Here is a 24,613-nt window from a genome sequence, read left to right on the forward strand (position 1 = left end):
CCTGAAGATCCATTCATGTAAAATACTGTTATTCAAACCTCCCTCCCCCTTATTCAATAGTCTTATTCATCTCTCTCTTGACTGCAAAACCAAACACGCCTTGTCTTCTGCTTCCTGGTAAGAGCCTTTGTGCCCGCGTACACACCGGCGCTTGTGTGTGTGTGTGTGTTTTCTCCGCTCTTCTCCATAAGAGGAATGTCCTTGGCCTGTCCGACCTGTGTGCTCCCACTGAGCCCTCCATCACACACCTGGGGCGGGCTCTCCCGTGCTGCTCCAGCCAATCAGGAGCCCTGGCAGTTAATGACATCAGTTAGCGGAGGATCTTTAGGACCGGCCCCTCGAGGTGATTCGTCTGAGAGAGAAAGCGAGAGAGAGAGTGCTCTTATTGTTATGATGATTAAGTGTTATATGAAGGGCTATCAGAGGAGAGCCCCTTAATGAAAGTGGAGCACAGAGAGCAGAGGCAGCGGCGGCAGAGCCGTAGAGAGCTACAGAGGGAGGCAGGGAGAAATTGAGCTAGAAGTAGAGTAAGATTGGAGCAAGAGAGGGGAAAAACAAGGAGTTTAAGGTGGGAGAAGACAGAGATGGTGAGAGAAAGGGAGAGCAAGCGGGAGTGCAGGGCTGAATATTCAGCAGCTGGGTCCAGACTTGCTGACTCTGGGTGTTCATGCTCTGAATGTACCATCAGAGGTAGACAGTGTGCGCAGGAAACAGCTGTAAAAGAGCAAAAGGAGTAGAAGGAGAGAATGAGAGAACAAGTGCATGTATGCGAAAATGCATATAAATGCCCATGGTTTTTTTTCAGCTCATATTTTGTTTTTGTGTGTGTATCTGTGCAGGAATGCAAGCGTGTGTGTGTGTTTGTGCAAGTGTAAACGGAATGGAACGCCCTGCCTCAGAGGAAAATTCCATCCTCAGCTGCTCCTACGCTGTTGTAAATCATCAGGCTGGGATGTCCAACGCATTCTGTTATTTTGTGAATAAGTGGGTTGTCATTTGCCTTTTCGTGGTATCCACTTTCCCTCAGCCTCTCTCATCAACTTCAGTTAGTGGTTTACTACATTTCCCAGAATGCCTCTTGACACCCTAGCTCCCCACTCTTTCCCCCACCTGAGAATGTGCCTTAACTTGTTGATTTTTAGCTACTGTTGTAAGACGTCTGTAGAGAGAGTTATAGCAGGATTTCTTTTCCAGTCCAGAAAATGTTAGCAACACATGTCTTGTGGTTGCATTGCATTATGGTATACCATGAATGCTGTCACTGCCGAAAATTGTAAGCATGCCTCCTCTACGATGGATTGCTCCCAGTGTAAATGCATGTTGTTACAAACTGGAGGCTCTAGAAAGAAGCTCTTGCTCATTGATCCTGAAAAGCAGAGCCCAAAACCTCATAGCTGTTCATTTGTAGCTGCTGATGAGAAGTCATGTTTAGTTGCACAAGTTGTCTAAAATCCATCACTAAACAACAATGGGACCAGACTTCCTTCAGGTTTATATGTTTAAAGGTGGATTTTTCATTGAAGTAGCGTTCAGCACACCTAAAAATATTTCATTAGTATGGGTTCCACTGGGGTTCCACTGCCTCCCAATAAGAGATCTGCAGTGATTCTGTTTCACAGGCTTTTTACCACTCTCTCCGGTTTCTCCGGCTTCGACATGCATGTGTATTATGGAGGAAACACTGGAGAACTTAGTTTTATTTGCCTTCTAGTTGATGGTTTGTCTCCGTGCTGTGGTTTTGTTTTTCTCAGAAGCAGTAACTGAAATTAACTTTTTGGCTCACCTGCCAAGGGCTGTTAAACGAAAAAAATGAACCTGCCAGTAATCATTTTTACCAGTCTCACTACAGCTGTGACTGCTACTAGTACACAAGTAATACACATTTTTCATGTAATATGTCACCGTACTTTTCGGTGCCATTTTGTGTATATAATGAAGTACCTATTCATCTAAAACTAAACTAAACTAAAGCTCACACAGACACTGGATCAAGTGAGCAGACGTGAAGTGCAGTTTTGAAGTTTCTGATGAGGCTAAAACAGAAATACTGTAGAGTGAGGCATTTTATGTTATCAGCCATTGGCCCAGTGAGTAGATGTGTATGCTTCAGAACATGACTGGTTAGAGACACACCCCCTTAAGAGTCAGTTATCGATAGGGTTAAGTTAAAGAGGAACAACGCACTAAATTATTCTTGTTGGCATATGATGTTAATACAGGTGATTCTTCCAACAAAACACATATTGTGTGTAAAAACTTTTTTGCAGTTTCTGTGGCCCCTCCCTAACTGTGTCAAAATAGCCAAGACGCCATGGTCTACTTTGTATGAGCTGCAGTGGCTGAGCTCAGCTCAAAGCTGATTCATCATAAATTCTGTGTATACAAGACCTGTCAAATTCATGCTCAAGAAACAAAACACTAACTTTTACTTTAAATTAGGCTGCATTCCCCTCATTAATTTGAATGAGACCAGTCTGTTCACGCTGCGGCGGTGCCAGCGCAGGGGGCTCAGTCAAAAGAAGACGCAGGGTCGTCTGGCGACGCAAAGCAACGTCATCCGGCAAGGCGCTGCGTTGGCCAGTCAAATACGTGCAAGCGCATATTCTTGGCAGGTTACTTTGTAATGTGAATGGTGTATTTCTGCTGTCTACCTTGCAATCATCACGATTAAAGATAAAACGACCAGGGTTAAAAATCTGTTTATCGTATCCAAATTGAAGAAGGTATTCGGCTATATGTAGACCGTATAACACTGTATGACTGCGTTGATGCAGTGCGGGTGCCACACACAAAGAGCTCCGACAAAAAAAAACCCACTCATCTGGCAAAAAAGTTCAATCTTGCTTAACCTTTCCCACAATGCAATGCGACGTCATCTGGCAGCACACTGCATTGGCCAATAAAATGCGTGCAAGCGCACATCCCCAATAGATTTGTTTGCAACGTGAGCAGCCAAGTTCTACCGCTTTACCTTATGTTTATCATGACGGAGGATGTAATCTTGTAAAATCCTTCCTCATAATATTGATGTACCACTGTGAAGTTTTGGCATCTGATGAGCCATTCAGTTCATGGATCTACTACTCCTGGATCGCATTTCCTCATCTTAGCAGTACATGTGGCAGCACGCACACAACCACGCAGCCCGTTGTAGTTTTTTTAGAGGCCTGCTTAAGGGTTTGCCTGTCTTTGAGTGGGCATGTTGGTTGTGTTTAGGGTTAATGTTAGAGTGGGTGTGTCTTTGAGTTAGTCTGCAGCCAACAGATGGACCCTTCTCAGTTTATCCAACAAACACTACTATCACTGGCCTTCATTTGGCACTGGGCAGATGGAAACTTCAGACTTTGCTTGATGTCAGGGAGGAATGAGAGAAGAAGCTGTTAGATGAACTGCAAGTGTACAACAAGTGTACAATTGTTGCACTGGAGCTCAAGCAAAGCTAGATCATGTTTTGCTATAATAAAAGGCTGAAGAAGCAGAGGCAGATAAAGCATCAGTTGCCCTCCACTTTCCTCTAGAAACCTCCAGCTAACAAGGAAGCTTCGCCACATATTTTGCGCTGGCAGAGAGGATGCCACCCCCCCTTCTTCTCCCACACATCACCCCTGGCTAAAGGAATGTAGCGGAAAACGAGGGACTCGAGATAGAAGATCAGAGGCCTTAATATGAACCACATTGTGTGTTGTTCTCCTGTTTCCCATCTCCTGTGTTCTCCGCATCAGGAGTGAAACAGACTTTGATGAATATCTACAAAGAGATTTGAGACTTTTATAAAGAGCGGCAATTTAGCCAGGTATGTTATCTTAAGCCTGGTAATTTGGGGATTGAATTCATTCATAGGGGGAGCCAGGGGAGCCTGTGGTGTTTATCAGGCTGACTAGCATCAGGTCTGCGCATTGAAATGGAGAGTTTCGGGGCTATCTGATCGATGACTGACCACATCTTAAGACTGGGGTTATCATATCTCTTATCCTCCTCCCTTTTCTTCATGATCAGTTTCTTTCTACAGCATGCATGAGTGTGAGTGTCCTGTAACCATGGAGTTACACATCTAATCACGGCACCATCATACCTCATCCCTAATTCTGTTGGCAGGGCCTGTCAAACAGCATACGCTGAAAGACGGGGTGACTTTGAAATGCTGCTAATGACCCTAGGATATAACTACCCTCTCTCTTTTACTCCCCCTCACTCTTTCTTGTCCACTCCTGTCATTTGCACTTGCAGTCATCCTCTTTCTTATTCACTGCTACTTTCTGGATCTGCTGATTTGAAAATGCAAGGGAGAGGGTGTGAGAGGAAACAATGAATCATACCTTTTTTTTTTTTTCTGTAAGATGACTCAAACTGGATGTGGACAGTCTGGGAAGCAAAGTCGTTAAAGGTTAATGTGAAGACGAGCTTCTGTCCAAATGTTATTTAACCTTTATTTAAACTGGGCAGCCCCACAGATAAAAAAAATCTTCTCCATCAAGGGAGGCCGGCCAAGGTGCAGCATCCAGACAAACATAAAAGACAGAAAAACACACAAAAGCAAAATATAATCAAAGCCACATAGCCGAGAGACTACTTTATAACCGCTCCAATAGGCAACACTTCAGCGTCAAACCAGCAGGCTCATTGCCAAACCTATTTAAATCTTGACTAAACAAAGCAAAGACAGCTCCTTATTGAGTCTGCCACAAGAACCTTCATTAACCGTGTAAACTCACCGAGAGAGCTTTCAGCTTTAAATAAGTTTGCAGCCAGTTCCATGAAGAGGGAGCAGAGTACATAAAGGCACTTTAGCCTAATTCAGCTCTGACCTCAGGGACAGATAACAAAAACAAATCCTGGGACTGCAAACAGTAATTTTTCACCTATTTTTTTAACGATGTAAGAAAACTGTGAATTACCAGACCCAGAATGGCCTTCTATATTTATATATAAAACTGTAGCGGAGAATAAGTCGAGCAGCGGACGGGGTGGCTGTCAGCTCGAGCATAGAAGGTGACACTGATGAGAGACAGAGGTACAGTCAGTTATACAGCTCAGTGCTACAGTAGCTAAGACAAGAAGCGGTGATGCATGTGAATATAAAACAACATGTGCAACAAGTGCTAGCATGGCAGTAGTAGCAACCATTCTATCTCCATCTTCTATCTATGACTTTAGTGTAAATAAAACCTGATTTCGACTGTAAAGTACCATGGTAACTGGAGCAGGTTTTGTTCGCGATAAGAGATCAACACTTATAAAAGCCTATTTAGGCTACTGACCAATCAGTTCACTTGGAAAATGGCATCACCATTCATAGAATATCCTGTGGAGCTTGGTGCATGGAATAAAAAGTAATTAAAAAATAAAAGCTTTGGATTGTGAGAGGGTCTCTTAGGAGGGCAAGAATGTCGAGGCCGACAAAACCCTTGTGCTTTTGTATATCGATATCATCCTGATTGAAGCACTAAAGCCGTGTACTTTTTGTACTTATAAGATATGAAAGTAAGTCTAATTACCGCTTTCAATTTGTCTTTTATTTGCTCGGGTTGCAGCTCAAAGAATAAGGCTAAACTGATCATACACGCATGCACATACACATAAGAATACATCTAATCAACACATTCATTTAATGGAATACACAAATCTTCCTACCTTCTTATATTTTTTCTCATAATTTTTAAGTTTATTTTAATTCTTAACTATCGAGTTACATTATACTTTATTCTTGATGCTGCGCTTAAGTCTTGCACTGCTCTATTTTAAGTTTTAATTCGCCCATTGTCTTCACATTTTATCCTCTGTGTTTTATTTATGGTTTTTAATCATCCATTGTGTTTAAGTTTTATTCCTCTTCTATGCCTGCCTGTTTATTCACTGTGTATTTTATTGTTGTGTTTTATGTGTAAAGTACTTTGTAATGCTGGTTTTGATAAGTGCTATACAAATAAACTTGTACTATAATTATTATTATTATTATTATTATAAATGTAATTATAATCAGATCTCGTTCCCTAATGATGGGGCAGTGATATTGTAAGGCTATTAATTTGCTCATTCACACAGTCCAGTGATTTTTTTTTTTTTGCCAGCTGTCCTTCCTGCATTTGGCAGCTGTAACTGTGTTGCTTAAGGCCAGTTTAGTTTAACTTTAACTTCTCTAATATTATAGTTTGCTCTTCATTTGTAAATATGCCACTCTGCTGCCAGTAGACTTGTCAGTGTTTGCTATTGGTCATATGCTGCAAACACCGCCCCTTTTATGTGAACGCACTCGTGGCTAGATTGGGAAACCCGAGTTGATAACCACCGTTGTGTGACCCTTAGCGTGATTGCAGTTGTTAGGGTTAGGGAAGCCAGATAACGAAAAAACTATCCTCGGTATGTTGAACTTGTTTTGTAGTACAGGCCCCTGGTGCGTGAGTGGTCTGAGATGCATACCATGTAAATGCAATGTTTCCGGTTCCCTTCCAACCAGAAATCTTTAATTGCACGTCCATCAAAGTCCTTAAAAGTCTAAAACTTATTAGAAGTTATTTGATCAAGAATTAAATAAGACATTTGATGCCAGTTTTTAATACTTGACATTTTTTGATCCTGTGTATTATGGACACATTTTAGTTTGGTACCAAAAAAGTATGTTTTGATACCCAGCACTACACAAACATAGGCGATTTTGATTTGTCCTCCTCTTATTTAAAAAAAAAAAAAATTAAGAAGTTAAAAGTTAACTTTAATTAGAAGATTTGCTTACACATAGAGTTGATGCACAGTTGATCTGTTGGGATTGTGCAAATATTCAGATAACTTAAAAAAAAAAAAAGACAGATATCCTTTGAAAATGGTTAGTAGTAAATAAATTCCTCATGTAATGTATTATTTAATTGGATAAAACATGCATATTAACTTCTCAGCAAGGAGCTGAAAGATGCCCTATGAAGAGAAAAGCATATGAAACTCCCATAACTAGTGTGATTCCTCATCACTTTTCCTTTTTTTGGCCTGTTTGTGAGTTTGTAAACAGCCTGAATTTTTGTTTTGTCAGCATTCAGAACACGTTTCAGTTGACATAAGGTATCTTGTGCAGTGTTAAAAACAGCTTGTAGGAGTGGGAGGGAGGAGTGAAGGATGTAAGCAGAGTTGTATCATCAGCAGAAGCGGTGTAAGTATCGTCAGCAAAGGCAGGCTGGAGAGGACTGTATAGGCTACTGACAAACTGCTGCCTCACTCCCTTGTCCTTCTCTTTTTGCTTTTTTCAAATTCCACTTTCTCTTCTCAACCAGAACACATTTTTTGTGCTCGCCTTTCTCTGCCAAAGGTGACCTAATCAACTCTTCAATCTGGATATGCTTTCTCTACCAAACATGAGGCCATGCGCTTTTCTTGATCAAAAACCTCTATCACCAAGTTTTAGCTCATTTGCTTATTGATTCCAATCTACCATTTCAGCCAAATTTGCGAAAGGCTCAAAGAGCAGAGCGAGTCGGAGAAGCCAGAGAGGGCGGACCTTTGAAACCGGACAGGCTCTTCCAGTGGTTGTTGCCATGGTTTTTTGTTGTCGGGACAAACTGTCGGCCAGTGGCTGAGAGCCTGCGCTGCTGTTTGTTAAAGATAAGTGGAAAAGCCAGAGGGGAAAGAGAAAGAGGGAGACAGACAGACACAGAGAGGGAGCCCTGCTTAACTTTTTTTTTTCTTTTTGACTGCAGGACATCCAGCTGAAAAACACTCACTACCTCAAAGCTTCATGCACCCCACTCTCCCCTCAATGTGGGGATCCCGATAGATCATGCGCCCCTCTTTAAACAGTTCACTGAGCCTCTCTCCTTGCGTTTTTCTGACCCGCACCCCTCCCTGCCCGCTATCAAAGCTCTTGTTGGCTGTGCACTGGTCGCTTTGATATTGTATAGTGTTTCTGGCAGTCTCCCTCTGTCTTTCTTTTTCTCACTCTCTCTCTCTCTCTCTGTCTCACTCTCTCCTTTCCCACAATATTGTAAAAGAGCACAGAGCGCCAGCAGGGACCTGCTCACTGTCAAAGACAAAAGACAGGGAGGCCTTAGAGGGAGCGAGGGAGGGACTGGTCGAGGGAGGAGAGGAGGAAAAGGTGGCAACAGTGAGAGAGTGAGTGTTATCTTATTATCATTATTACTCTTCTTGTTGGCATCTGGGGTTTAGTAGCATTTGATCAAATCTGAATCCAGCATTAAATCTGCTTATTTTATCAGAATCCTTTCCAAACCCTTGTTGAATTTTTTTAGGTTCCGCTTTCAACATTTGCAAGTAAATAAAGTTAAAAAAATCAAAGATTGCAGGTGTAGTCTTCTTACTTTTTCACGCCATGTCTTAAATTTGACTACTAAATCCATAAGCTACTTTAAGCTTAACAACAATTTTTATGATGAATGTACATACCGCAAATAAACTGATAATTTTACAAGCTAAGACTCACCACACCAAGAGTACATTAAAGGAATGGTTTTACATTTTGGAAAATGTGCTTATTTGCCTTGTTTCCAACAGTTAAGCTGGGAGGTGATTAGCTTAGCTTAGCATTAAGACTGGAAGAAGTGGGAAACAGCTAACTTGGCTCTACATGTAAAAATGTGAAAATGACAATTTTTAAAGGGGAGTTAAGTGCAAAAGAACACACAAATTATCATTTTTACGTTTCTGATTGTATTTTGGATTAAACTAACATGATACAAGATACAACATGCTAATGCTAAGCTAATCTAATTGCCTCCCACCTCCAGCTCTGCACTGAAAGAAAACGATTGAGCATATCATTTCCCAAAATGTTGAACTGTTCCTTTAAATTCATAATTTTAAAGTATTTTTATGATATGCAAGATATATGAAAGTTGACCACTGAAACTGACTTGACGCAATCAGCTGATTGCCGAGGGGAGACTCACCACTCTGTCGGTCATGTTGAACTGCAAAAACACTGTCCGCTCACAAAAAAAAGTGGTTTTAGAAAGTTCTGTTTCTTTCTCTAACAAATGATCTTTGGCGTAACACACCCTCCGTCTTGCAAGAGCACATTAACTTGACAACAGTCAAGCGTTTCATTCTGGCCTTTTGGCTACATTTGTCATTTTGACTGGCAAAAGCAATGATCAGTGCCGGGTATAAAGGAGAACTCTGTGACTTGTATGTTTTATACATTAATTGCTCTTTGCTAATATAAATAGAGCAAGGAGAGACAAACGATTGAATAATGGATTTGTTAGCCTCGTAGCTTATCCAATTTGGGTATTTTAGAACCGGATCCAATACGGAAACCGACCCCATTGGCGCCTAGTAGTAGAAGTGGTAATGTTATTTTCTAACACATACAACACATGTTGAATGCCACATAAAGAGAGCACACTGGCTTGACCTGAAACTGAGTGACTGCGAAAAGATTGGACCGACCGAATGAGCAATCGAGCGAGCGAGTAACTGAGTGAGCGTGCACGAACATGTGATTGCATGTGGGCCTGTGGTGTGTCATGGCCATTACCATGGAAGTCTAGAGCCCTGGGCCTGGGCTTTTTTTAAGCTTGACCTGACTGTTGCAGTCAGTCCACCCCACACACACACACACACACACGCACACACGCACACACTATCCCTGCACTCCACCAAGGGACCTCTGGGCTGCACACACACACACACGCACACAAGTCACCTTCAAGCGTCCACATTCGCAACCTCATTTTGCTTGTGTGTGTGTGTGTATGTCTGAGCCTGATTGTTCGCCATCCTCAGAGAGTGAGGGTGAGCGTGACTTCATGATCGCTGGCTGCTGATGAATCATACCAAACTTACTCCGTGTTTGCTTGATGCAAATGTCTCTTTGCTTTGTTGGTTAGCCTACTTTGGAGGACGGAGGCTGATCGTGCCTGCGTGTGTGTCATCTTGAATTATTCACTGGCAATATTTGATTTCCTTGTACCATACATTACATGTGTCCTTTCTGAGCTTTTGCCTCTTAGTTGCTGTGTGTATATCTGCTTTTTTAGTGAAACAGTATAGTGCTGTTCTTACAGCATAAGCAGTGGCCTCATTGATGTGTTACGTTCTATCATTTTTCAATTTGAAAGTTCTGGGGCTCAGTTCCCCTAAATATACTCTGTATTATGTGCTTATTATCTGTTTAGTTGATTTGCCAATAAACAGAGGGGGTAGTGTTTAATCCTTTAGCAGGGCAGGCTCGAAACTCAATTTTGTACTTTGGACAATATATAGTATATTAGAGCGGCAAATAATGACTCTTTTCATGATCAACTAATGTCTAAATTATTTCCCGATTGATTAATGGATTGTTTACAATTTTACAAAATAGTAAATAAAAATGCCAATTTGAATTTCCCAGAGCCAGAGGTAACATCTTTGTGTTTTGTCTGAATCAACTGTCCAAGATTTTCAATTTACAGTGGCATAAAACAGAGGAAAGCTGCCAATCCTCACAGTTCCGAGGCTGGAACCAAGACATTGCTCTAGGGATGACAATGTCGATCCACCACTTTGGTCCAGACTAAAATATCTCAACAACTATTGGATGGATTGCCGTGGAATCTTGTTGACATTCATGGCATACCCTGAGGATGTATCCCACTAACTTTGGTGATCTCCTGACTTTTCTTCTAGTGCCACCAGCAGGTCAAACTTTTCCAGTAAAATATCTCAACATCTGCAAGATGGATTGGAACAAACCTTTGTACAGACATTCATGGTCCCCTCAGGATGAATTGTAATAACTTTGGTGATCCCTTAATTTTTCATCTAGTGCTATTGGCAGGCCAAACTTTTAATTTGTCCAGTACTTTGGCTTATGGCCAAATACCTGCAAAAATCTGCCTCAGCTGTACTTTGTGTTTAGTGCTAATTAGCTAATGTTAGCATGCTAACAAACTAAGATGGTGAGCAAACAATATACCCGTTAAACATCAGCACGTTACCATTGTCACTGTGAGCATATTACAATGCTAGTATTAGCTTTTACCTCAAAGCACTGCTGCGCCCAAATATAGCCTTACAGAGCTGCTAGCATGGCTGTAGACTCCTAGTCTTTATACATTTATAGCTAATTGAATAGGGGTGAGAATCACAGGTGAATTTATGATACAATTCTATCGCTATATTTTGCCACGATAACAATAGATCACAACACAAGTGAATCTGTGATATACAATATATATAGTAGCAAGCAAGTCATATACGATATATCACAATACCTGTAACTGAAGAAGAAAATGTGTCCCTAAAAAAGACAATGTCATTTTTTTTAAAAGCAGGAAACACTTAGTTACATTATCTATTAGTTTTAATCAGTTTTACAGAACAGAAACAATGTCAAACAAGTGCACTCTAAGCTTTTTTAACATACACGGCTGTCAAATGGCCAAAAACTGGAAACAGGCAAATTTTCAAGAAAGTAGAACAGTTCCTGTAGTGAAGGAAGTTCAGTTCTGTGTGTTTATATATGTCTGAATGCGTGCATGTTTACGTGTGTGTGTGCATGTATGCATGCGTGTGCGACTGTGTGAGTCGCTAGGTAGCAGAGAGCAGCAGCCAGGGCCGAGGGGTCAGGAGCAGTCCCCTGGGACACCCTGACCTCTGACCTCTATTCCATAACTCTTTGCTGCTATGGATGACATAAAAGGAAGACACGTTCAGACCTTATAGGATGTGATTGATCCTGCTCTGCTTCCTTAAAGCCCTCTGGAATCCTGGATATTTGCCGTCATGGAATAGCAGGAAATACAGAAGGGGTGGGGGGGGGATTCAAGGGCTGAAAATGGACAACATCACAAGGCTTCCTACAACCAGTGTTGACATATATGTAGCAGAAGTTATTATTTCCCAGAGAGTTCTCATTTTCTCCTTCTCTCTGTTGGTCTTCCATCCATCCAGCATATGTGTAGGAGGGATAAAGGTCGTCCTTTTGTCATCAAAACTCCAGATTAGTTTTGCCTCGGTGCATCTGACTCTCTGCTTTATCACTGTGGTCAGGGGAGCCACAAGGTTCAGCTCACCCCTCTGCAAAGTAATAAAAAAAAAAACTCCTACCAGCTACTATTCAATTCTTTGTCACTATTTCCTACACTACTATTACTACTCCATTCTGGGGTAGGGGGATTATTTTCACGGCACTGACTTTATTGGGCTGTATAGTGAAGACTGACAGGAAAGCGAGGAGCAGGAGGATGTGACATGCAACATATGTCACGAGCTGCGATCAAACTGACAAAGTTGTAATAGTCGCTTCAGTCCGCCGAGGCCCAGAGCAGAGCATAAATGCGCTGCTGACAGCACGTCATAAGCCTATTTTGGTTTTATTTTAATATTTCTGCATTGATGTGGTTTTGGGAGCTGTAATTTGATGACTTGGGGATTTCTCTGAAAGTCAGTTTGGCTAATATTGCAGCAGACTCCAGTACAAGAAATAAAGTATTATTGAAATGTTTCTTCTGGCTTCGGCACACAAAGCGCCTGCAAGTCAGACAGAAAAAGCTGCCAACATGGAATGAAGATCTTCTGAGGATTACATAAATGTGGCATGTGATTTAGACAAGTATCTGCAAGAGCATGAATGCAGTGTTAGATGATTACGCTGTCAATTAGGGCACATGCAGTAGCCTACTCCCTCTCACTCTCAGAGGAGTTTGTTAACCTTCTCCCCTCCATGTAACACTGGTGGCCTCTGCCTCCAGTTACAAAGGCTTCAGAGAGTTTGGAGCTGGCCAGAGGTCAGCAGGGTTACATCGAGGTCAGTGATATTCTTCAAAATGAACACATTTTCTGGGTTTGCGTTTAGTCTCATCCATTTTGGTCATCTTTAGAACCAAAAAAACAAACAAAGCCCTCATCTCAGTTCATTGAAATTTGTTGGTTGATTGCCAAAGAAGTATCTTTGACAACTTCTAATCTGTGGTTGGATCATGTTAATTGGTGCACTATTAGCTGTTGAATCTGAAATAGCACTGTGTCTTACCATTTCATTCTTTTTTGCAGACGACAACAGATATTGATTTTAAAAATGTTTTGCTTTTAATGGCGCACAATTGTTAGCTGAGGCTCGATAGGGCTGGAACCAAGCAGCACACTTAGGATGAGAACCTTTAGGTTTGTCAAAATCCTGTCAGACATGCAGTGACGAGTCCTGGCAAAAGCATAATTGCTCTTAAAACAGATTTAGCGCAGATTTAGCTACTTTTTGATTGGGGTAAAAATCGGGTCGCAAATTAGAGACTCCGAGGAGATAGAAAGGATACTTGTGGGTTTTGGCTGCCTTTGTATGTCATTATTGATTAACTTAGCACTTCGTTTTTTCTATTAATTGTGTATTCTATGAAATTAGTAGTTTCACAAAACATTCCAAACTCAAGGTCTCCTTACTGTTTTTTTCTAGAGCCTTCAACTGTATCACACAGTCTTCATCAATGGTCTTAAAGAAATAGTTTGACATTTTAGGAAGTAAACTTATTCACTTTCTTGCTTAGAGTTAGATGAGTAGATCAATACCACTCCTATGTCTTTACGCTAAAAATTAAGTTAGAGCCAGGACGGCTAGCTCTTGGCAAGAAAGCAACTAAGGGTATTTCCCAAAATGTTGAACTATTCTTTTAACTTGACAACTGAGCCAACTCCATCTGCTGATGAAGACCATGTGATATGGTTGAAAGCCATGGAAAAAAGTTAGTAAATGGACCTTGAATTCAAACTGTTTTGTCAAAGTCAAATAAATACAAAAAAATGCCCATCACAAGTTCCCAGAGCCCAAAGTTACTTCTGCAAATTGATCAATAGATTTGTCCGACCAAAGAATAATAATACAATAATTTAAAACAGTCAAAAGGGGCAAACGCTCACATTTGAGATGTTGAAACCAGAAAATGTATGATGTTTTTGCTCGATAAATCACCTAAACAATTAATCGATTTTCAAAACTGTTGTAGATTACAATTTTCTGCTGATCGATTTTTGTTATAGATTAGTCCACTAAGTTCTGCCGTCATTTATAATAATGTCACTTAATAGTGGTCAGTTTCACTTGTGGAGTAAATGAAACGTATATTGCCATGAATATAATAATAGGAACAATCTCAATTAAGTGTACCACCAAACTCTAAGCGTTCAAGAGTGGAGAAAGCCATTTACTCTCATTCAATGGCGTCTTGTAAAGTCCCTGTTATCTGGGTGCACAGTGCAAACAGAACCAGTGTGGTGCCAGGGTCACAGTGAGAACAGAGACACACCGTACAGATTACAGCTGCTTTAAATCGCGTTGGTATGCACAGACACTTAGAAGGAGGGTGTACATACAGTCTAATGCGCACACACACACACAAACACAGGGAAAAAAACACATGCACACGCTAAGCCAAATGTGGACATGCCAAACAGAGATGAACACAAATCAAAACAAAGCATGCAAACACAAAAGAGATCCAGAGAATGAAGAAGACAGAGAGAATAGCACAGTCCCATCTGTCAAACAAATGTGAGGATGCTTCTCACACACACACTCAAACGCATTCACACACACACAGCAGGCATCATTTAGTCTGAACTTGAGCGATATCTGCCTTTGTCCTTTAGCAGTTGGTCCTGAGGGGCCGCTGTAGAAGTTGCATGAAAGTTTGTTTAGAGCTGAGCAAGTGTGTTAAGCTTTATGAGAGCCCATGGGAGACATGGTGGCACACATACACACACATGCATCTACTCATGCACGCATTCAGGCACGAGGCTTGGGCGGCAGCTCGCACTGGCCCCAACCAACAGTGAGGAGTTTGTTGTCATAGCAACAGTAAAATGAGATGACTTTACTGTCAGCCGTAATGTTTCATGGCCCCCTTGCCGCTATGGCAACATAACAAGGAGGAGGAAGAGGAGATGGAGAGAAAGAGAGCATCAGAGCAATCTCTGCATTCCAGTGGACTCCTACCAGGAACAATGTCACTACGATGCCCTTCCTTCCCTTCTAAGACAAACACACACACACACACACACACACACACCGTGACAAGCCTGTCAAACACATGCATAAATACACTCACACAAAGAGACACACACACACACACACACACACACCGTGAAAAACATGTCAAACATCCTTTCCAACTCGCCCATCCCTTTGATTCTGCGCTGACTATTTTCAGCTGCGACGTTATCGTCACAGGGGCAATTTGAATTCATTACGCTCAATGTCAATATTGGTGCAACAACGCTGTACCTCAGACAGGTACAGCTTGTTGAATGAGCGTGCGTGCTGTCAGAAAGTGTGAGAAGTGAAAAGAGAGGAGAAGTGGAGAGGAGATCAAAGACAACTAGCTCCGCCGAGCGTTTCCCTGCGCCGTGGAGAGAGTCGGATGGAGCAGCGAGGTGACTATAGGCTGGCCAACTATACGTGGAACAACAGCACAGCAGCTATACATCACAATTCTATATTTAGCTCAGTCCTTCCACTACAGCCTATCAACACTGTTAAGCAGAGTTATCGGCGCTGGTAGAAAAGTGGGGAAAAAAGGGAGACGGGGGGTATAGGTGGAAGAGCAACAGAAAAAAAGAGAAAAGCATCAGAACGAGAGAGGAGCTGAGTTGTTTTGCTCTGTTGCCATGGTGACTCGACGGCCGGAGCTGTAGCAAACTGACAGTTGTCACGGCACAGCGGGTTGCCATGGGTGACAGCTGTCAGTCAATCACGCAGAGTGAGGGGACAGATCGGCCGATGATCACCTTGGATTAGAGAGCGATCGCACCGCACAGGGGCCAGCCAGAACATATCTGGACGTAATCCCCATGTCCTAATGATGCTGCTCTCGGGGGGGTGTGTGTGTGTGTGTGTGTGCTTTCATGTGTGTGTGTGTATTCATCCATGTTTGCATGTGTGTGTATGCTTTTAGTTTTGCATCCTTTTTTTACCCGGCCCTTTTTTTAGGAATTTGTGTGTGCATGCAAATTTAGGTTCGCTTGCATGTGTCTGTGTGTGCGTGTGTATGTGTGCGTGTGTATGTGTGTGTGTGTGTGTGTGTGTGTGTGTGTGTGTGTGTGTGTAGCACACGTGCATCCTAGCGAGGGTGTGTATTTGTTTCCAGACTCTGAAACATGTTCACAGGGTGAGTGGAGCAGATTACATTTAGCTGTAGCTGCTGCCTGGGTCCTTCCCACAGCTGTCTATGCTAGAGGACAATCAAAGGCCTGGTTGTGAGCCTTCTGATTGTGGTGTGATGTTCAGCCCCAGTCCTCTTCAATTACCACACTCTGCCTGCGTCTAACGAGCACAGCATTGCTTCTCCGTTAGAAGAATAATGGTCTGATTAGAATAGGGATGGATTTGAACTCACACTCAAGTTTGTTTCTTTCTTTTCTTGGCAAATCCCCCCAATCATGATCATCTCTGGTCACAGACATCCTGCTGTGGAACTGACTCTGACCATTGGACCCTGAACTATTTGTAATATTGTAAATTGGCAGTTAAAGTGTATTCTGCGCTCATTCAGTGCTCCAACCTTTACAATTACATTTCCTCCTGCTGTAGAGATGTTAAAGCACCGGAATCATCTCTGTGACCCTACAACTATTAGACCTTTAACAGTATTCATATGTTATGACAGCAACCCCATGTAATGTCAATACTTTGCTGGTACGCTAGTAATTAGAGGGTAGTTGTACAAGGCGAGATTTCCTCAACCAATGAAGCACTAAATTTGCCATCCCAGTCAGAACTGGATTTCTCTGGGGCTCTGGAAGCCCCAGAGAAAAATGATGATGTATACTTTTCCCCTCAGATCTAACGCAGCCTAATTGGGAATGTGGTCAAAATCTTGTTGCGTGTCCCCACCCTTTGGCCTTTAACAAAAATTAAGGCTTTTGTGAGAAGCCAACTGAATTTCACAAGCTGACCTCGTTTCTTTTTTTCCTTTTCCTTTTTCTCTTATCCTGCTCCTCCTTCTCTCCACCCCTGCGCTCTCCTTCCCTCCCTCCTTCCCCTCTGCCTCTTCTTGCCCTCCCCTTTCTCCTCTCTCTGCTGTCCTCTCCAGGAGTGAGCCCTGGGCTGGATGGGACCCACCATGCCCCCCAGTAAGAAGGCCCAGAGCCCCAGTAGTGGAGCCAGTGCTTCGCAGGGTATGAGCCCACCGTACCGGCAGGGGGACGCCGCCACAGCAGCATCCGAGGCCGAGGCGGCTGACCTCTCGCTGTCCCTGTCCGCCTCCTTCTCCAAGGCCGAGGACGAGGAGCTCACCAGCCTCTCCTGGCTCCACGAGAGCACCGACCTCCTCAACAGCTTCAGCCACTCAGGGCTGCGTAGCGTCTCCCCCCTGCAGGACCCCGACGGTCAGCACGCACGCTCGCCCTCCTCGTCGTCTCCCTCCCCTGACGACCCCCTGCTCAGCGATGCACACTCAGCGTATGACTTGGTAGCAGGGGCCAACCGAAAACCACCGTACTCCTTCAGCTGCCTGATCTTCATGGCCATCGAGGATGCGCCAAATAAGCGGCTGCCGGTCAAGGATATCTACGGCTGGATCCTGGAGCACTTCCCTTACTTTGCAAGCGCCCCCACAGGCTGGAAGAACTCAGTGCGCCACAATCTATCGCTCAACAAGTGCTTCAAGAAGGTGGATAAAGACCGGAGCCAGGTAAAGACATCAGAAGTTGTGTAGAGAAATGGTGGAAAAAAAGTTGTATCGAAAGTTGTAATATGAGTCATTTCACTTAATTTATAATTTGTTGATCATCAAATCATTCATTTCCTGACCTCATCAGGAAAATTTGCTAATTTGTAAAAGTCCTTGTATGACGCAGCACGGTAGTGCAGTGGTTAGCACTGTGGTGCTCCAGTTTGAAAGGTCTGAATGTGTGCGTGAATGGTTGCTGGTCTCTATTTGTCAGCTGTGTGATTGACTGGCGACCAGTCCAGGGTGTACGCCGCCTCTCGCCCAATGTCAGCTGGGATTGGCTCCAGTCCACCGCGACCCATTACAGGATAAGCAGGTATAGCTAATGGATGGATGGAAGTTCTTATATGACTGCATGTGCTAATACAGCATTAAACAAGAATGCTTTTAGAATTTTAGCTTATTTTGTTAAATTAAAAAAAGGGTTTATTGAAAAAAAAAGGTTTATACTCCAACATAATGCAAAGTATCACTGGAGTATTGTGTCAAAACTCAGCAGGGTTTGATCCAGAGCCCACCATTCTGGCAACAACCGCCTTAAAACATGAGATGTCTTGCGACCTCCCCGCATCCAAATTTTCCTGTTAAAGTAAAGAGCAGAATTAATGCTACTAGCAAGCTTCTCTTTTTATAGATTTTATGTGCTGTAGTCAATCACTGTTAATTTTGTGATATAGCCAAACTGGAATTTCTGTGCGCTCGGCCAAAGATGGATTGTCGTGGGAAAAAGGCTACTATGTATCATTTAAAAAGATAGTGAGTGGATTGTCTTTTTTTTTTTTTTTTTTACGATAAAAAAAGACCAGCGGAGTAGAGAGTTTTCTGTAGATAAACAATCTAGCGTTAGATTACTGCGCATGTCAGTTTCCAGCTCTGTACATTCTAGCTACATAGCAGTGGAACACTGACCAACAGGTAACACTAGCAGCAAACTAATAGTTGCAATCTGTCAGTTGTACCTTTAATCATGTCACATCAATATTTTAAGATCATTTTAATCAGGACCTCCAGAACATTCAGGGCTGAACAGCAGCTTGTTCTGTCATTATGCAAAACTAGCTAACGTTAATTTAGCAGCAAAAGTGGAAACTGAATAGCAGTCCTCACTAAATAAAAGGCCATGTTATGTTTGAGAATAATTACTAAGCAATTTTAAGTATCCCAGTAATTAAGCTATTATCTCATATAGCCCATATAGCATATGAGCTATTTGATCTAGTTTTGTAGATACACACAAACTCTTTGAAGTTGACTTCCAAGTAAAATATGAAGTAAAATACTGATAAAATATTTCAGTGGCACAATTAGGCCAGGGTAAAATAAAGGGTATACTCATCCATATGATTCTATAATTTCCTAAAGGTTCTAATTTCTTTAACGTAATCTAAAAAATATATAATATGTCTAATATCAATTCCTGCATCATTTCCTTGTAGTGTGTACAGGTGTTTTCAGCCCCATAGAATAGTATTAATTGGCCAATTAGTTTGTCCCAGACAATCCTTCCACAGACACTGACTCAGGTACAGGACATTTCAAATGATGCCCAGCCCCAATACAAACCAACGCAGGGATTTTAAAATCACTTTTCATCAATCATATTCTGAATACTTAGCCTATATGGAAAAAATATCACAGCAGCCACATGGTATATACGCAGCCCATTATTCACTCTATTATGTGTGGTTATAACTTATTTCACAGCCAGACAGTTATCAGCGGTTTCCAGGCATATCCAACTTGAAGTCAAACATATTCTGTATTTTGTCTACAGCTGTACCAGATTCGGCCTTATCAATAGTTGATGATCTCTGCTTTCATAGTTCTCTTTCACTCAGACGTTCTGCGCTTCCCCAGTGGGAACAGCATTTCGCTTTTGATTTAAGTCTTGATACAGTCTTTTATACTGGCTTTCCTATCCAGATTTTACTCCATTAAAGACTCGGGGTAAACGGGGAATGAATCCCTCACTCAATTAGTGCTAAATTAATACTGGAGGATTTAATAACACAGATGCCAGCAGACTTTAGATTTCATCTTGCCCCAGGGTGTTGGGGGTGGGGGACAAACAGCGAGGATCAATGCTAGCTTTGCGTGTTTAGCTGATTGAGATTATACTGGAGGAGATGGGAGCGCTTTATGCTTTCCTTGACCAGCATGTGAACCTGAACTTTTCCTTTTGAGTGAGCTGTGTGTGTGTGTGTGTGTGTGTGTGTGTGTGTGTGTTGAGCAACAAAATGGATGAAGAGGACATGGTGTGTGTGTGTGTGTGTGTGTGTGTGTGTGTGTGTGTGTGTGTGTGTGTGTGTGTGTATTCATGTGTGTGTCTGTGCACACACCCTCACGCTATGCTGTCATCTGGCCCTTGACTACAACGGCACAGAGTTTCTCTTGTATACATATCTCCATAGTAACTAGGTTGCAGTTGACATAAAAGTATGCTGTTGCTGTAGCAACCGGAAAACTGATTTGGCTTTACTGACTTAGGCGTGTGTGTTTGTGAAAATATGTGCATGTGTGTATGAGCTTCAGATGGGCAGTGAGGTGCTGAGTGGGGGAGAAAGAGTGTATGTCCTCATCTTGTGTTATGTGCACATATGTACTTGTGGGTCTGTGTGTGTGTCTGTGTGTGTGTGTGTGTGTGTGTGCGTGCGTGCATGCGTGCATGCGCGTGTGTGTGTGGAACAGCATGTGTAGAGGTGATTTTGGCAAGGACAGCCTGTCTTGTCTTCCTGTCACTGCACACCGTTTAAGATAGCACGCTAATTAACCCTTCAAACCTATTACCCTCTCTCACATGCACACACACTTTCAAACACACACAGGGCATGTCTGACACACAAACAAACAAGTTCACACGCATACACACACTTGCAAGCACGCCTGAATGCTTAAAAGCACTAACACACGGGCGTGAGCGCTGTGTCGGTGTGGAAATGAGGGCACATCTCTGCAGACTCTCTACTCTACCTGCCAAGTGCCGTGCTTTATCTGAAGCTGCAATTACAGAATCTCTATAATTTTAGTCAGACTTCGCCATTCAAAGCTTTTCACTGAGAATATCTGCATTTGAATACTCATTTTTTTCTCCCTGCTTTGCCTTTTCCTACACCTGTTTATGTCTTTTTGAATTGAGCATGCAATTACAGGGTCTAAGATATCTTTCTTTTTGTTGCATTATGTTTTACTCATTGCTCGCTGTGGAAAAGAAGAAAGAGATTTGGTTAAGAGGAGGTCAAGTTACCGTTGTGAGGGATGGATCTAGAGCCATAGACACACACACAGGGAGAGAGAGAGAAAGGAGGAAGCGGGGAGACATGGCTTACTGTGAACGCACCAAATCATATTTCCATCAATTTACAGAGGTGGAGATTAATATGACAGTGGCCTATTTGTTCCAGTGACTGTATTTCTGGGTCATATCCAGGCAGATGACAAGATGGGGACTAGTTTAGAATAAGCTTGCTGCGCCATGTGTGTGTGTGTGTGTGTGTGGCAGTCTTGCGTGTGGAAGTGCAAACTTGTGAGAGAGAGCGTGAGAGAGTGTGAGTCCCACGGTTGCCATGGCTTTGTTTACAAACAGGATTCTTCGCTGTGCTGCATGACATGCCTTAATGACAAGTGTTGTTGCCCTCAGACTTCTGGATCAGTGCTGAAGATCAGTGAACACACACACTCACAGTGATATATTTCTCAAAGCCTCTTATGAAATCACAGCAGCGACAACAGGCAGTTTTATAATCTAAGAATCACTATAAATTCTCCCAGTGTTGCACCCAAGTGTGTCAACTCTAACTTAACTCGCCCTGTTCAGATGAGAAGCGTCCTTGATTCTTTTACGTTTTAACTCGGAGCATTGTGAACTGTAGCATCTGGAGTGAGCTTAGATTTGTCTGCTTAAGGTGTTTGGTTTTTTTTACATTCATTTATCAGCAGGTAGCTGCCATGTATCTGCAAAAATTAATATAATTTTACTGTATTTTTTCTCAAATCACAAACACATTAATGATATTTCTTAAGGTATGTTATTGATTTAAAATATGCATATGGAAGAACACGTGCATGCAGTCAACTATTACTTTAAACTAAGACAAAAGCTAGGATCAAATAAAGAAATAAAGGTGTACGAGAAAGTAGGCTTTTGCTGGTGGGCTTTGTAATCGGTGTAATTTTCTCCTCTAGCCATTTTTCCCAAAAACATAATACATTCAGCCAATCTTAACTACCATTTATCAGTGATAAAACAAAGAAAACGTTAATGATATCCAGCCATAATGTGGCAGCACTTTGGCTTTAGCATGAAGCTAGCGCCTCCTTATATGCAAGTTTTTGATCGATGTTTTTTAAAGCTGCACTAAACAATATTTTGACAATAAAAATGGGTCCATTTACTATGTGTAATATGAAAGGGCTTACTCATAGTGACAAACCCACAAAGAGTTACCACCCGATTCAGCATTTTCCCTCAGGTCTAGGGAGTTTTTTAGCATCTTTCAGCTCATTGTTTTGGTTTTACGGTCCGCAACTTTACAGTTTTGGTTCACTCTCACCGCTCTCCTCAACCCCATTTTCAGCCACAACAGGGAGATTGTTTTAGAAAAAGCTATGATAAACCCACTGGACACTACCTGCCCAGCACCAAACAGCAGACAGAGAAAGTTAGCAACTAGCTGGTGAACACAGTGGAGCATTTAGAAGCTAATGAGCGAGATATTATAAGTTGGTGGCGACCAAAACAGACCTAAAAGGAGAGAAACATGACTCCAAATAAATGCCAATGTTGCGTTGTGTCTGCTGGATGTGTAAACAGCTAGTTGTTTGCTAACATGTTAGCCATCTCAACTTTATAAGGTTAATGTTGTGTTTATGTCAATGTTGTGTTTGCAGCTTGTTCTGCTGCCTCCAAGTGGCCAAAAACATCAGTTAATACTGCTTTAATAAGCTATCAAAATATATGACTGCCTTTGTTTTTGTAATATTTTTGTGTGTGACATGTTTGTTTCTGTCATTGTCAGTCATGAGTATGAGGTCAAGGCTTGTCACATACCATGTGTTCAGCGTAGCCTAAGGGAAGCAATTTAAACATCTCTAAGACTGGTTCTTGGTAGTGTCCTTGAAGAACTTTCCTGGATGTGAAAGTTATGCCACCATGACAAGCTATGGAAGAACCAAAACCCAAATGACCTCACTGAAATTAATTGCTAAGTGACAACATATCATAGGTGCTTTGGGAGTTGCTTACATTGGACTAGGCCCAGTTTGGTGTCTCTCATGTAATCAGTGTTTTTGCAGAGACTTTATGAGCATTTATGATTATATTTTTGTCACAGATTTAAGTTTGGTGAAGAAATAGATGGCATATTGCGAGATGTGATGGGTTTAAAAATGTACTGATGGAATATTTTTCATACCAGCAGGATAAAGTCTTTGGGAAATCTGGAAATGTCTTCAGTGTTCAGCAAATGACCTGCAAAGATTTTGAAAGTTTGCCCTGTATTTATGTTTGAGGAAGACTTGAGACTTATATCTGTGACTTGAATGTAATAGCCAATGCAGATGACTGAAATGTAAAAATGACAAGTACATGAGAAGCACTAACTGGGGCCAACTTTGGCTGAAATTAAAACCACATGGGAAACAGGTTTGGTACTTGTGGAAGAAAAGTCAATTCATAACACCTGTAGAAGAAATGTCCACATAGTACCCTGAGCCGTTTTTATATGTACTGACAAAAATACCCTGTTGTCCAACCAACATGTAACTTTTACACCCAACAGGGCCTCTTCGTCCCGTTGTCTCTTTGTTGTCAAATGGCCTTCAAAAAGAACAGAAATGGCCTGTATCCCCTGTCTTCTTCTACTTTTCCCTCTTTCTGCCTCTTTCCTCTTCAAAAGCTCTGTGTTCCTCTCCCTGTTAGAACATTTGCATCCTCTGCTGTAATTCTTGTCTCTCTGCGTGCGTATTACAGTTACGCTTCTGCTTCATTTCTCATGTTGTTTTTCTTCAGATATACTGAATATCTTAATCAATGTTCAGACATGTATCTGATCCACGCTGCACTTTACCTACAGTATACTATATCTGTATATGTCCAGTAAGTAATGATGGATCCTTGTATCACAGTTGTTGTGTTTAATCAGGCTTAAACACAACTAGGGTTAATACTTTTACCCTGACTGTGGATGTCCAGTCATAATACTTCAGATTGGTAGTAGAGGTTAAGTCATATTGCTCATGAAAATCCACTGGACAACAAAGCCTGTTATGCTGATGCCTTGCATGTTTCTCTGCACAGAGAGTGGCAGCTCAGTGCTCTCTGCGCATCATACTTCTTTTTTAAATCTCATTTCATTACTGAGCTGAAAACAAAATTTACTTTCTCCTCTCCTAATAGCCAATATGAACTGTTTAAATGGGTCTCTACAGCATATGGATGCCATTGTTAATTATGATTAAACTATTTAAAGCTGTAGTTTCAGCGATGGACAGTATATAGCTGCATTATAACAGTTGTTATAGTAAAGCGGTTGATTGAAGAGTTAAAGGATATGTTTACTTATTGTCATCAAATCCAATAAAAAGACCAAAACCAATAATACATCTGTCTCTCAATCCCTTCTGACTTCTCTACCCTGTCCATGTCATGGCACAATTCACTTTTGGAGCTCTAGTGAGTACTTACAGCACCAGGACGGTGTATCTGGGATTGACTGAAGAATAAACTATAGTAGCTGTGGTTATTGTAATAAAGCGATGTGTCATTGATGTGTTTTAATAGGTTTTGGAAAACAGTGGCGCTCTATGGCACAGGTGAATGAGATATATCAGGCTATATAGTACACAGGCAGTACTTGTGAGTAGCATTCATTTGTTGTTGTTTTGGTCTTTTTATGGGATTTGTAGACAGTAAGAAAATATTGAATGTCGTCAGCCTTGAAGGAAAAGTTCAACATTTTGGGAAATACGCTTGT

At 41.9% G+C, this 24,613-nt stretch overlaps 1 protein-coding gene across 2 annotated transcripts in view; it reads left to right on the forward strand.

Annotated features, from left to right (window-relative positions):
• ches1 (checkpoint suppressor 1) overlaps positions 1-24,613 on the forward strand; it is a 59,999-nt gene that overhangs the window by 11,808 nt on the left and 23,578 nt on the right. Inside the window, exons 2-3 of one of the 2 annotated variants that reach the window (XM_044169360.1) lie at positions 7,974-8,094; positions 17,004-17,603. In XM_044169360.1, coding sequence (XP_044025295.1) covers positions 17,022-17,603 — 582 coding nt within the window. In that variant the 5' untranslated portion in view covers positions 7,974-8,094; positions 17,004-17,021. The remainder of the gene's footprint in view (positions 1-7,973; positions 8,095-17,003; positions 17,604-24,613) is intronic. The other variant, XM_044169362.1, reaches the window with a different exon arrangement.

This window comes from Siniperca chuatsi, linkage group LG16 (genome assembly GCF_020085105.1).
Source record: "Siniperca chuatsi isolate FFG_IHB_CAS linkage group LG16, ASM2008510v1, whole genome shotgun sequence".
Taxonomy (NCBI): domain Eukaryota; kingdom Metazoa; phylum Chordata; class Actinopteri; order Centrarchiformes; family Sinipercidae; genus Siniperca; species Siniperca chuatsi.